Raw genomic sequence first — 13,648 nt, forward strand, 5'->3', positions numbered from 1 at the left:
AAGATTACTTGCTCAAATAATTAAGTTAAGAGCACAATTTCCTGATTATACAATTAAGATCATTCGTCTTGATAATGCTGGTGAATTTACATCCCAAACTTTTGATAATTATTATATGTCAATTGGGATAAGTGTTGAACATCCTTTAGCTCATGTTCATACATAAAATGGTTTAGCAAAATCATTTATAAAACGTTTGCAATTAATTGCGAAACCATTACTTATGAGAGTTAAGCTTCCTTCATCTGTATGGGGACATGCTATTTTGCATGCAGCGTCACTTGTATGCATTAGGCCAATAGCTTATCATAAGTACTCGCTATTACAATTAGCTTATGGTCATGAGCCAAAAATTTCCCATCTGAGAATTTTTGGATGTGTAGTATATTTTCCTATTGCTCCACCACAACGCACTAAGATGGGTCCTCAAAGGAGGTAAGGAATATATGTTAGATATGATTCCCCATCAATTATTAAATATCTTGAGCCCCTGATGGGTGATGTATTTACTGCACGATTTGCTGATTGTCGTTTTAATGAGACAAAATTTCCAATATTAGGGGATGAATTAAGAAGTTGGAAAAAGAAATTACATAGAATACACCGTTATTGTCTCATTTAGATCCCCGTACAAATCAATGTGAACTTTGAAGTTCAGAAAATAATTCATTTGCAAAATATAGCAAATCAATTACCAGATGCATTTATAAATACAAATAAAGTAATTAAGTCACATATACCAGCTGCAAATATTCCATAAAAAATTGATATCCCAACACAACAAATTGTCACTAATGAGTCTGGAACATGCCAGAAGCATGGTAGACCAGTGGGTTCCAAAGATAAAAATTCTCGAAAATAAAAAATAATTAATAGTGAAAAAGACATGGTTAAGAATGTAAATACCCATAAAGAAATCCTTGACATGACTAGTGAGGAAGGTGAAATACCTAAAGATAATAATGAAATTTCAATAAACTATGTCATGAAAGGAAAAAGATGGAATCGAACTAATGTAATTATTGACAACATTTTTGCGTATAATGTTGCTCTTGACATTATATTTGAAAATGAGGATCCTGAACCAAAATTTGTTGAAGAATGTCGATATAGAAAAATTGGCTTCAGGGGAAAGAAGCAATCAATGCAGAATTAAACTCACTTTCAAAATGGCAGGTTTTTGGATCAGTATTCCAAATACCAGAAGATATCAAACCTGTGGGGGTACAAATGGGTATTTGTAAGGAAAAGAAATGAAAATAATGAGGTCACAAGATACAAAGCAAGACTAGTTGCATAAAGTTTTTCACAAATACCTGGTATTGATTATAAGGAGACATATTCTCCAGTGGTGGATGCAATTACACTAAGATATTTCATTGGTCTAACTGTGTATGAAAGTCTGGATACGTATCTTATGGATGTAGTCACAACATATTTATATGGATATCTTGATAATGATATTTATATGAGAATCCCAGAAGGATTTAAGGTACCTAAAACTTATACATTAAATTCCCCGGAATGGTATTCAATAAAGTTACAGAGATCACTATATGAATTGAAACAATCAGGATGAATATAGTACAATCGCCTTGTCACACCCCCTCCCAGATTACTCTTTTATTCTGGAAGAGGATATGACCGTGGTAGCTACTAGCCCTACTGCCAGCATTCACCACCCAAGCCTTCTAATCTAGATACCAACCTATTCATTTTATTAGTAATATACGCAAACAACTAACCTCCCCCTTAAGTTCTTACGAAGATTACATAATTACAAGCATACAGCCAAGACATTACTTTTATAGAAAAATATTCACAGGTGGCCCAAACATTTCTACAGAAACCCTAGTCCCTCACAAAACATGTGTACATAAACGGATTATTAACCTAAGTCTTTTAATAAGTTGAGTCTTTTGGTGGCAAGCAGCAGCAGGATCAACCTTGAGGAAACTGACCACTACCTGAAAAGAGAAAACACAGAAATTCTGTGAACTAAAAGCTCAGTGAGTGACTATAGAATTGTAAAGCAACAAGCGTAGCATCACTATAAACATGTAAATATACCAATGCGTAAACTCAAGCATTTTTCTCTATATGTAGCTGTAAACTATTCTCAGACATCATTAAACATTAGTATTCCCTAGTTGAGAACGAGCCTAAACGCTCTAGCTCCCAAATGTTTATTACCGACTAAGAAACCCATACTTCGGTTTCTCATTCATAACTACCTACGTGCACGTGGCCACACTAAGTACCATCATATTTTAGGTACTTCTGCTCAGATACCTTCTCAAATTTGTCCTTCAGTATCGAGCTACTATGATACCTTCTTATATGTCCTTCGGTATCAAATTGGCCAGATACCTTCTCAAATGTCCTTCGGTATCAAATTGGGCAGGTACCTTCTCAAATATCCTTCAGTACCTAATTGGTTAGATACCTTCTCAATGTCCTTTGGTATCAAATGTGTATTTTGTAACACCAAATTAAGTTCCACTGTCTAGTATTTATACAAGAGTTGTTCCATTGCCACTCATTTACACAAAAACTCATTCTCTCATAGCCTTCCTCTAGGAACCATATATCAAAATTAGAAACACAGCTTTTGTAATGGTTACATAACATACCTTGACCTGTGTTACACACATACAAGCCGGAAACATGCATTAAGTTATTCTCTAACCATTTCTTGCTTGAGGAAATTTAAATACATCATTAATGTCACTGTGCTTTACTTGATCATATATGCATGAGTATTGGAGACCTTAAGTTTACTGAGTCACTCACGTTCGTCAGGCTCTTATTGGTTTATACGCTTTCCCTAGCTCTTCTTGGCCTGGAAAGATATAATTCCCGATTAAACTACTTAGAATTCCTAGTAAAATATCTAAAATAATTCATTTATTAAAAGAACTTCCATCAATACAGACAGCTTTACTAGCGAGATCCCCCTGAGCGAGGTCAGTGAGATCCCCTTAAGCGATGCTAGCGAGATCCCCCTGAGCGATGCTAGCGAGATCCTCTAGAGCGATGCAAGTGAGATCCTCTAGAGCGAGATCAAGCTTTTCCTGTAAAATTCTTAGCGATACTCACCTCAATTCCTAGCAAGATTTCCCCCTAGAGCGAGATCCTCCTTACAAAATCAGCGAGATTTCCTTTATAAACGAGATCCTCATGCCCAAATCTCGCTATAATTCTCCATGATGAACTGCTTGCTTATTCCTCACAAGCAGCTGTCTGCTTATCACCAATTCCCTGTTATAATTTCAAAAATTCATAACTCAAAATCTAGAGCTCTTTTAAAAAAACTTCCTTCTACAAACTTGTTTAGATTTGAGTTAGTATCTTAAAATTTCAGCCCATAATTTCTTATAGTTTGGCTTGGAACTTCCAAATTTCACCTCGGGCCCTGATTAATTCGTGGTTCTACCTCTTCTGCAAATTCTCCACTTTTGTTCTTCTCCTTTTGCAATCTTTCTCCAACAGGACAACCTTAAAAACTAGATTCTCCTAGCTTTCAAATGGCACCAAATTTGCTATATTTGCTCTTGTCAATTACCAAAACCATACTTTTGAAGTTCACTTCCCTTTTTAATCTTTCTGCCACTTCCTGAGTTCAAAGAATTAATTGCCACGTCACTCTACACTCAGTGCCTCCAGCAGACTAATGATTGAATTTCTTCATTTGATAGATTTTTTTTCCCTTCCCTTCCTTCATAATCCCTATAAACAATATGAATTTCTATTAAATAAATATGTAATATAACATTCCTTTGGCTAAACATGCTTATCTAGGGAACCTAAGTTCAGGGGTTTACACGCCTGAGTGGATATTTATTAAAAGAATGATATCAAAATAATCCAATATGTCCGTGTTTTTATAAAGAAATCACAATCAAGATTTGCTATTATACCTGTATATATTGATGACTTGAATATAATTGGAACTCCTGAAGAGCTTTCAAAAGCAATAGAATATCTTAAGAAAAAAATTTGAGATGAAAGATCTCGGAAAAACAAAATTTTGCCTTGGTTTGCAAATTGAACATTTAGCAGATGGAATATTTATTCACCAATCAACTTATACAGGAAAAATTTTGAAAATATTTTATGTGGACAAAGCACATCCATTAAATATTTCAATGGAAGTTCATTAATTAGATATAAAGAAAGATATATTTCGACCTCGAGAAGATAATGAAGCACTTCTTGGTCCTGAAGTACCATATCTTAGTGCAATTGATGCACCTATGTATCTTGCTAATAATGCAAGACATATATTGCATTTTCAGTAAATTTATTAGCTAGATATAGTTCTTCTCCTACAAAAAAACATTGGAAAGGAATTAAGCATATACTTCGTTATCTCCGAGGAACAATCGATATGGGTTTGTTTTATTCAAATAAATCAAATTTTGATCAATTGGTTATGCAGATTCTAGATATTTATCTAATCCACACAAAGCTAGATCTCAAACAGGTTATTTGTTCACATGTGGAGGAACTACTATATCATGACGATCGGTGAAACAGGCCATAACCGCCACTTCCTCAAATCATGCTGAAATTCTTGCAACTCACGATGCTAGTCGAGAATGTGTAGAGCTAAGATCAATGACTCAGCACATTTGTGAAACATGTGGCTTGTCTTCTAATGAAAACCTTCAACAATATTATACGAAAACAACACAGCTTTCATCGTCCAAATCAAAGGAGGATATATTAAAGGAGATAGAACAAAACATATTTCACCCAAGTTTTTCTACACTCATGATCTTGAAGAAAATGGCGACATCACTGTATAACAAATTTGTTCGAATGATAAATTAGCATTCGACATAGCGACTCAGAGATTAAGTGATATTTTCATGAACGGGGTAAATATATTGTATTCTTTTAGGAGTATAAATTATATGAAATATGTACTCTTTTTCCTTCACTAGGATTTTTCCCATTGGGTTTTTCCTAGTAAGGTTTTGACGATGCATATTTCATATATATAATAGACATCTAAGAGAGAGTATTATAAATATTATACAATATAGATGTACATCCCAAAAAGGACATGTGTCCTTAAACATGTTACTCCATGTGTCACAAATTCATACATGGTTAGTGTCCTAATGGCCACATCCTACATGCCAATTCTCCTATAAATAGTGATCATTTATGTATTTTATAGGATGGTGAAGATTGATGAGGAAATCCAAACTTTTGGGGAAAATAGGGAAAATTTTATAATTTTCATATTTTCTTTATTTTTTTATTTTATTTATGTTGTTTATTTTATATCTATATCTATATATTTATTATTTTATATTCTTTTACTATTTATTATATTATATTTTTCATATCCGTATTCCCATTGTGCTCCCCAATTTTACAATATTAAAAACGTTTTTTTTTTTTTCGTTTTTAAAATTGCTGTATAATTTTGAAAATATTTTTAAAATCGAAAAAAGAGAAAACTGAATTGTAAATCAAACATATCAATTTTTAAAAAATTTAAAAGCTAAAAATAAAAAATCAATTGATTATCAAACAGTCCTTTAGTTTCAATGGATGGTAATGTCTATATTTTAAACTTTGTAACAATATAGTTTGTTATAAAAATGTTGTTTACATTATAACAATGTGATTTCCTATAAATATATATAGGTCAATATATTTATTAGGAACCAAATGTGTTTATAATCAATGAATTAAATGTTTTTTTTTATTATTTAACGATTTAGGGTCCGTTTTGATTGATTAGTGAAAAAAATATTTTTCAAAAAAGTCATTATTATTTAAAATCTTTTGATAAAAATTGTTTAAAATATACTTTAAAAGTGTTTCAAAAGTTATTTTGAATGATTGTCAAATATTTCAATTTTTTTAAAATAATTTATTTTCAAAATTAATCACTTGAAAAATTTCAAAACACAAGTATTGGTGAAAATTTTCAAGGTGGGAATTTTGCAAATAAACACTAATAGGACTGAAAGTTAAATACAACTTATGTATCATTTTCATTCTATTGATAATTATATCGATAAAATATAAAATAAGCATACAAGCAATCATAAATTTCAAAAAAATAATATAATAAAAGTTAAATTCCACTAATATATTTAATATATTATTTTTCTTAGGTAAATCATCTATTTTTCACGTCCAACTAAAAGAAAAAAAGGGAAAGTAATAGCAAATAAATGATAAATAGTGTGCTATATCCGAAAATCTTAACTTTTTACATGGGCAAATTTGCCATTATGATTTTGCCAAATTGCTACATTGGACAATTATTATATACTAAAAAATATGCTTAACCTAAATCAGATTATTTAACAATACCTACTTGCTTGCATCTATAATTTACACATTCCACAAGTTGTGGTACTAAAAATTTTAAAAGGTGGAATTTGAAGAGGTGACCTAAACTCTTTGGAACAAATTAGTCCGACTTTGTAGATTAGGCACATGCTTTTCAACTTGCTGCTGCTTCTTTTCTTCCCAACTTCTATGGCCATTCATCTTCCCTCCTTTCATCTTCTGCACAAATCCCACAAACCTTCTCCAATTTTCTTCTTCAAACAACTGAGTATTCATCCTCAAGTATGTAAATGCACACATCTCTCTATCGCCTTCCAACGATGATGCCCTCACGATTTGCTCGTGTGCATACTCGTCGTATCGTGGCAATGCATTTTCTCCTGCGAGTGGGATTTGAGCCTTTCGAGTTGCCAACCGAACTTGTTCAACAAGCTTCTCAGGAGCACATTGTGCATCCTGAGGCTGCTCATGGTCATGCATTTCAATACAAGTGAAGTTGAAGATGGCACCATGGCGAGCCAACATTCGTGCGATTGGTGTGTAACCGTCGCGGTACCGTGTGTTGTAGTATCCTGCAGTGAGCTCAGGGGCATGAGACCGAGATCCATAATGCCAATGGATGCCGGCAATTTTCACCGAGATCTTCACGTTAGAAGGTTTGAAGATTGAGGAAGCATGTGAAAGTATCATATCCCCATGTTCAAGGAGAATTTGGGAGTACCATGAGAGGAAGAATTCACCATAAGAGGAATTCCAACCTCCACCTTCTTTCTTGAAGAACCAGGTGTCCTCTGGCCAGTTATTGTAGTGACCGGCATCGGTTGGGCCGGACAAGCCCCATTCCGGTTTCCCGGCTGCATTGGCTGCAGCTTTTAAGCTACTTAGCATGTACTGTACAAGATTGAGGAATAATATGCAGATTAAGATCAAGAGATGCAAGAAATTAGATGCATAAATGTGTGATGAAACATAGTAAATTGAGTACCTTGTCAAAACATTGGAAGGCTCCAATGCCTGGGAATCTCCATGTGCCATTTTGTTCTGGATACGATGGATAACGAAGCTCTCCAGCTGGTCCCATTCCTACTTGTATTTCCTTTATCACAAAAAGAAAACAAAACAACCATCATCAATTTCACATATCCAAAGAAACAATTCTATGAAACAGAGCATATTGCTTAAGCATCACTATCATTATTCCAATTAATATGTTCAGAACGTGATAGGAGAGATTTTGAAATAGTTAAAATAACTTTTATCGCCTTCAAAATCACACTAAAATATGGTAATGATTGGAATGTCTTGAATCTATTACCTAAAATTTCGAATGAACAAGTACGAAGGTTGTTCGGAGGTAACACTTCCTAAAACTATAAGTTGTATTCATATTTGTCATATTTATATTATTTATGATTTTGACTGTACGGTTCAGAGAATACGCTATATAAACTCCCTAAACTGGAGACGATCAATTATTCTCTTCAATAATAAATTGTTATCCCTTTTCTCATGAACATAACTAACATAGGAATCACATAAATCTCTATATCGATTCTTCATTGTTTTACGTTTTCTGTTCATCTTTGATGGTTGATTTCTTAACAGTCACATTGGCTCAAAGATCCCAAATTTGAATCTCGACTGAACTTAATACCAAAAATTCTTAATATCTCTTGAGTCACACCTTAGAGCGGACAAGAGTGGCCAGAGTACAAGGAAACAAACCTCAAACTGTGAGTTAAAAGGGAAAAAAACCCTAAATTCAGAAACTAAATAGAAACACCCAACAAAAATGAAAGATCAAGATAATTATTATAGGCTTGGAATCGCTAATCATTGGTAAAAGCGTTAAAATGTAGGGATTTGATAGAGATTGAACTTACGACGATGGTGTTGCCGAGGAGGTGATTGAAGTTTTGCTTGAAGGCACGCATGAAATCGACGTAACATTGAACTGGAGCTCGGCCCTTTAAGACAGGAAGATTATCGCATCCTAAAGATACGTATTCCAAGTTCCTTCTCCCCCATTGATCTGTGTAGCAAAGGTCCGGATCTTTCTGCATCTCCTCCACCACCCATCTCGGTAATGGAATTCTGTAGATTTTATGCAGTTTTATCAAACAACCGTTAACCAAAATAATATACCAAATAACTCTTTTTTTTTTCCAAATAAATTAAATATGAAATTATACGGTTAAATAATTTTAGTTCCTTTGTATGTTTAATCAGGTTAATGTTAATCATTTCTGCAATTTTAAAAATTATTGATTATATAAATTTAAATTTCAAGTCCATTAAAATTTCAAACTTCTAATTTTGGGTACAATAGATCGCTAAATAGTTCAGAGATTAATTATGAAATTTAACAAAAAAAAATTAACTAATCTTTTTAGCCTCAATTCTTTTAGTTTAAATTTAACTAATAAACTTAAAACATCTATACTTTTTAATCCTACTTTAAAAATCTCTCACACTATTTTGTGCTGCAATATAATTAAAAAGAAGCCAAGAAAAAATCAAACTTATAAATTTTTTTTAAAGGAGAAAGACCAAACTTATAATTCAACACTAAATTGTCTTTAAAAAATTAAAATTAAATTTTTTTTTTCTTATTATAAATTAATTTGTTGTCATGACCAAATTGGTATAAAAATAGAAAAGTGAATAGGTTATGACCAAAATAACCATTTCAAATATATTTTTAAGGATAACTTTAAAGGTTAGTTTACTCTCTAAACTTTTAATTCCTATTTAGTTGATGGGCTTTAAAATATGAGTAATACTTAGTACAATCTGTCCCTAAATTCTATGTTATCCTTCTTCTATGTATCTAAAAAAAAAGTTTTAAATATATTTTTTTAAAAAATAAATTACCAAATGACGATCTTTAATTAGTTGCAGGCAAGGGTTACACACTTCTTTATAAAATATATAACAAGTCTTTTTTGAACTTTTATATTTATGTTTTTCTAGTCATTAAACTTTAAAAATATTGAATATTTAAAAAATTTATGTGATGTTAAATTTTTTAAGTAATTTTTCTAATAGAAAAAGTACGAAGCTATTTATAGAAATAGTAAAAAAAATAAATAGACTATCACTATCACTAATACTTTTATCTGTCATTTATTAAAAAAAAAAAAATTACTATTTTGTATAATTAGTTTCACTTATTTTTCTATTTTTTAAATTCCCTTTTGCATCTCTTTTTTAAGTTTAGAGAACTAAATTTATAATTTATCCTAATTTTAAAATCAAATTGAAAGATAATGCTTTAAAGTGGAGTTGGTCCAAGCAAATTTGGATGGCGTTGGTCCAAGCAAATTTGGATGGCCAAGACACTTTTATTACCAAATAAAAGTCTATATTCAATCCCCAATTTGTTAATTTTTTTTTTAAAAAAAAAGAAATAGATGGAGGAGAAAGTAGTTACGTGCAGGAATCGCCGACGTTCCCTCCACATTGATGGAACGACATGACGGCCTGAACTTTCAGCCCGTATTTCGCCGCCATACCCAAAAGCTCTTCATAACCGCCGAAGTTATACTCGCCGGACCTCTCCTTCTCCACCAATCCCCACCACACATCCACCATAACTCCCTCCACTCCCGCCCCTTTCATCGCCTGAAAACTCACCTCCATCGCCTTCCTCCGGTTCACCTTATTCCCCATCGTCACACTATCCAACGGCATCATCACAAACACCGGCACTCCTCTCCTTTTTCCTCCTTTCTCCTCCTCCACCTCCACCTCCGCCGCCGTCGAAGCTCTACACGACACCGAGAAACTCCGCCGGACTCTGTCCAATGATGATACGATTACCTCTTCTCTTTCTCGATTCGAAACCCTAGATCGCAAAATCGCTGCCGCTGGGACCGTCCTCACCGCCGCTGTAACCGCCGGAACCCTCGATTGAGATGAATGATCGTTGTTGCAATTCGCCGCTGGAAACAGAGTGCTGATCTGATGCATTGAACTGAGCGCCATTTTAGGTTCTTGTTCTGGTTGAAGATTTTGAGTTTGTGAAAGGAAATTTGTTGGTTTAGGTTTTTTATTCGAATTTGGAATCGGATTAGGAATTATTAGATTGGGGGATTGGAAATGGACTAGGAGATGTGCGTTATTTATAGAGTTCTTGAACGGATTGGGAAACGACCACAATTTTTCTCTTCCTTGCAATTGGGCCACGTGTATTACACGTGGAATTCTAAATATATATATATATATATAATATTCATGGTCGTAGTTTAATTCAAATGAAATATTTAAATATTGGGGTGGTGTTTGGCATAACGGAAATAGAAATGGGATAAAACTTGATAATCATATTGTTTTGAAACTAAATTACATATTGGTCGTAAGATGAATTTTGAAGTTAAAAGTTTAATTTCTGATTCTATATTATTGATGGAATAAAATTTAATTGCAGACGGATTATACTCATCTCTTATATAGTCCATCAAATATTTAATAAAATTGTGTTACGTGACAATTTTTAAAAAAAATTGTGAGTAAAATAAAGGGAGAATATGAGAATAGGTGCAGCCTGGCTACACCTAATCATTCCTATTGTTAAAACAAAGGTACGTCGGTCTATTCAATTTTTCAAATAATTTAAATAACTTTTAATAGGGTTCTAGAAAAAATCGAAAAAAATAAAATGGCTTTAAATTGATTGTAACCATTATTATTATCTAATGTGTTGCTGACATAAATTATTATTAAGAAAAATCGAACCGTTCTAAGAATCGATCATTTAACTATTTCAAATTGGAAATTAAAAATCTCAAAAAGCTTCCATCGAGTTTAATATTATTCTCATTATAATTATCGATACCTAACAATAAATATGATGAGAATAATATTAACATTACATATCCTTATATAAAAGGTCTTATATTTATGGATGAAGATATTATCAATGGTTGCCTTACAAGTTCAATTGCCAAGTTGTAATTTGTATTTTACATATCTAACTTCAGAAAGTATTTAATATGTCATTAAATTTCGATTTTGTGTTTAATATAAGTCCTGAAAGCATAAAAAATATCAAATAAGTTCTTTCACTTTCAATTTTGTATATAATAGATGTCTAATATATTTAACATTTTTAAAAACTAACAATGTATTACACATAAAATTGAATTTTGTGTCTAAGGAATCACTAAATTTTCAATTTTATGTCCAATAGGTTTGTGAATTTTGATTAAAAAAAAAAACCAATTAGATACAAAATTAAATGTTCCAGAGATTGTTAGACAAGGATATATTTTCTTTAGACACATTCACATGCCAATTGAGTAATGCTCGATTTGATAACTAATAAGAGTTATTCAAACTAATATTTGAGTAATAATTTTTAACAAACCGTTCATAATTTTTGTTCATACATTTCTTTAATTCAATAATTGTAAAGATGGAAGATCAAACTATCAACCTTAGATAACAATAGTTGATGCTGACTTTTGATCAAAGAAAAATGTACCTGCCCTCTATGTGACAATAATGATAATTTAATTTGTAGTTGACCTATAACAACAAATAATAACTTATGTACTAAACTATATGTAATGGGCGAGATTAAGATTTATTTATGTGGAGTGTTGATGTATTAAGTTGGCAAATCTATCCTATCCAACATTTAGGCTAAATGAGACATGAGGGCCTACATGGTTTGATCATGGTTAGAGTTGGAATCAAAACTGACCATTCGAGTGGAATCCATTGAAAGTGATGGAGTTGAATATAGTATATTTTCATGCTATGTGGCTAGGCTGTAAGGTTTCTTTTTCACGTATCCACTCATTATTAATATTTATTTAGATCTTGTTCGAAAATCATATTATTTTTTATTTTTGTTTTTGAAAATTAAGTTTATAGACTTTAGTTTCATATCCACATTTATTCTTTTGTTAAATATTGTTCATAAATGGTTTAAAAAATCAAGTCAAATTTTGAGAACTTTTTTTATTTTTTAAATTTGGTTAAAAATTTAACCCTCCTATTATGTAAATGATTGTAAGAAATGTGAATAATATAAATTTAATTTTAAAAAATAAAAAATCAAATGATTGTTTAAGACCAGTTCAAATTAATGAAGGAAAAAAGTGTTTTAAAATATATTTCAAATATTTACCAAATAAGACTTATTTTTAAAATTATATTATGGAGGACTAATTTAAATTTCAGGAATAATTCTTGCCGCCGTTGGGGATCGAACCCACGACCACGTGGTTAAAAGCCACGCGCTCTACCACTGAGCTAAGACGAATACGTTTCTTATTTTTATAGTTTTATTTCCAGAGAGTTTTTAAAATTTAAAACAAATTTTTTAGGGGTGTTCAAGTAACCGAACAACTTAAATAACTTGGACTACTCAATCCAAAATATAAAGGTTGGGTTGGGTTACTTTGTTCTTATATTGGCTTTGGTTCAACTTTTTCTATTTTTGTTAAGTTGGGTCAGGTCGTGGGTTGGCTAAAAAAAATTTGGGTTGACCCCAACCCAACCCAATTTTATGTTAATAATATATATACATCTTTGTTTAAAGTTTGAATACTTTGTATTGATTAATTTGTAACTTTTTAATATTTCTTTTTTAAAATTGTTATGATATTTGTCTTCATCTAAAAGTTGTAATAAATATCATAGATATTTGGTATTTAGCATTTGAATATTATGAGATTTTAGTTATTAGTCATGTGTTGTATATAAATTTATATATTTTTAATTAAATAGAAAAATAAATTATAATCCAACAACTAACCCAACTGAATTTTAAGAGTTGGGTTGGAAACTTTATTTAGGTCATTCGGATTGCCAATCCAACTAACCCGAATTTTCGATTGGTTCTAAAAACACCTTCAACCCAACCCATGTACACTACTAGAAATTTTTGAAAATTTATGCTCCATTTGATAATTATTTGATTTTTTTTTTATTTTTAATTAGTTTTTAAGAATTAGGCCTATATCAATCTTTTATAATTTTTAGCAATGTTTTCAAAAAGCAAACTAAGTTTTGAAAACTAAAAAAATTGCTTTAAAAACTTGTTTTTCGTTTTTGAAATATGGTTAAGAATTCAACTCGTTTACGATATAGAAGATTATAAGAAACTAAAAAAATAGACCTCAACTTAAAAAATCAAATGATTAACAAACGAGGCGTTAAAAGTTGGTGTTTAAAAACTTGAATTTGATTATGAATTTAAATGTAGTAGCATAAAAGATGTAAACATTGTAAACCAAAAGAAAAAAAGAAAAAGAAAGAGAAAAAGAAAAGAAAAAGAAAGAAAGAAAGAAAGAGAGAGAGAGAAAGCAAGCTCAAT

General features: G+C 31.5%; 1 protein-coding gene and 1 non-coding gene across 2 annotated transcripts; both read right to left on the minus strand.

The window, feature by feature from the left end:
• Positions 1-6,190: 6,190 nt before the first annotated feature.
• On the minus strand, positions 6,191-10,431 carry LOC120068433 (beta-amylase 1, chloroplastic-like). The gene is made up of 4 exons (XM_039020200.2): positions 9,755-10,431; positions 8,205-8,415; positions 7,307-7,417; positions 6,191-7,212 (listed from the first exon to the last, which is right to left on the minus strand). The coding sequence occupies exons 1-4, from the start codon at positions 10,306-10,308 to the stop codon at positions 6,424-6,426; spliced, it is 1,665 nt and encodes a 554-aa protein (XP_038876128.1). The 5' UTR covers positions 10,309-10,431; the 3' UTR covers positions 6,191-6,423.
• Positions 10,432-12,520: 2,089 nt separating this feature from the next.
• Positions 12,521-12,589, minus strand: TRNAK-UUU (transfer RNA lysine (anticodon UUU)). Its single transcript has one exon. It is a non-coding gene; the product is annotated as a tRNA-Lys (tRNA).
• Positions 12,590-13,648: the final 1,059 nt, after the last annotated feature.

The sequence above is a fragment of the Benincasa hispida genome, chromosome 12 (genome assembly GCF_027475165.1).
Source record: "Benincasa hispida cultivar pf3 chromosome 12, pf3_genome.v1.1, whole genome shotgun sequence".
In the NCBI taxonomy this organism is placed as follows: domain Eukaryota; kingdom Viridiplantae; phylum Streptophyta; class Magnoliopsida; order Cucurbitales; family Cucurbitaceae; genus Benincasa; species Benincasa hispida.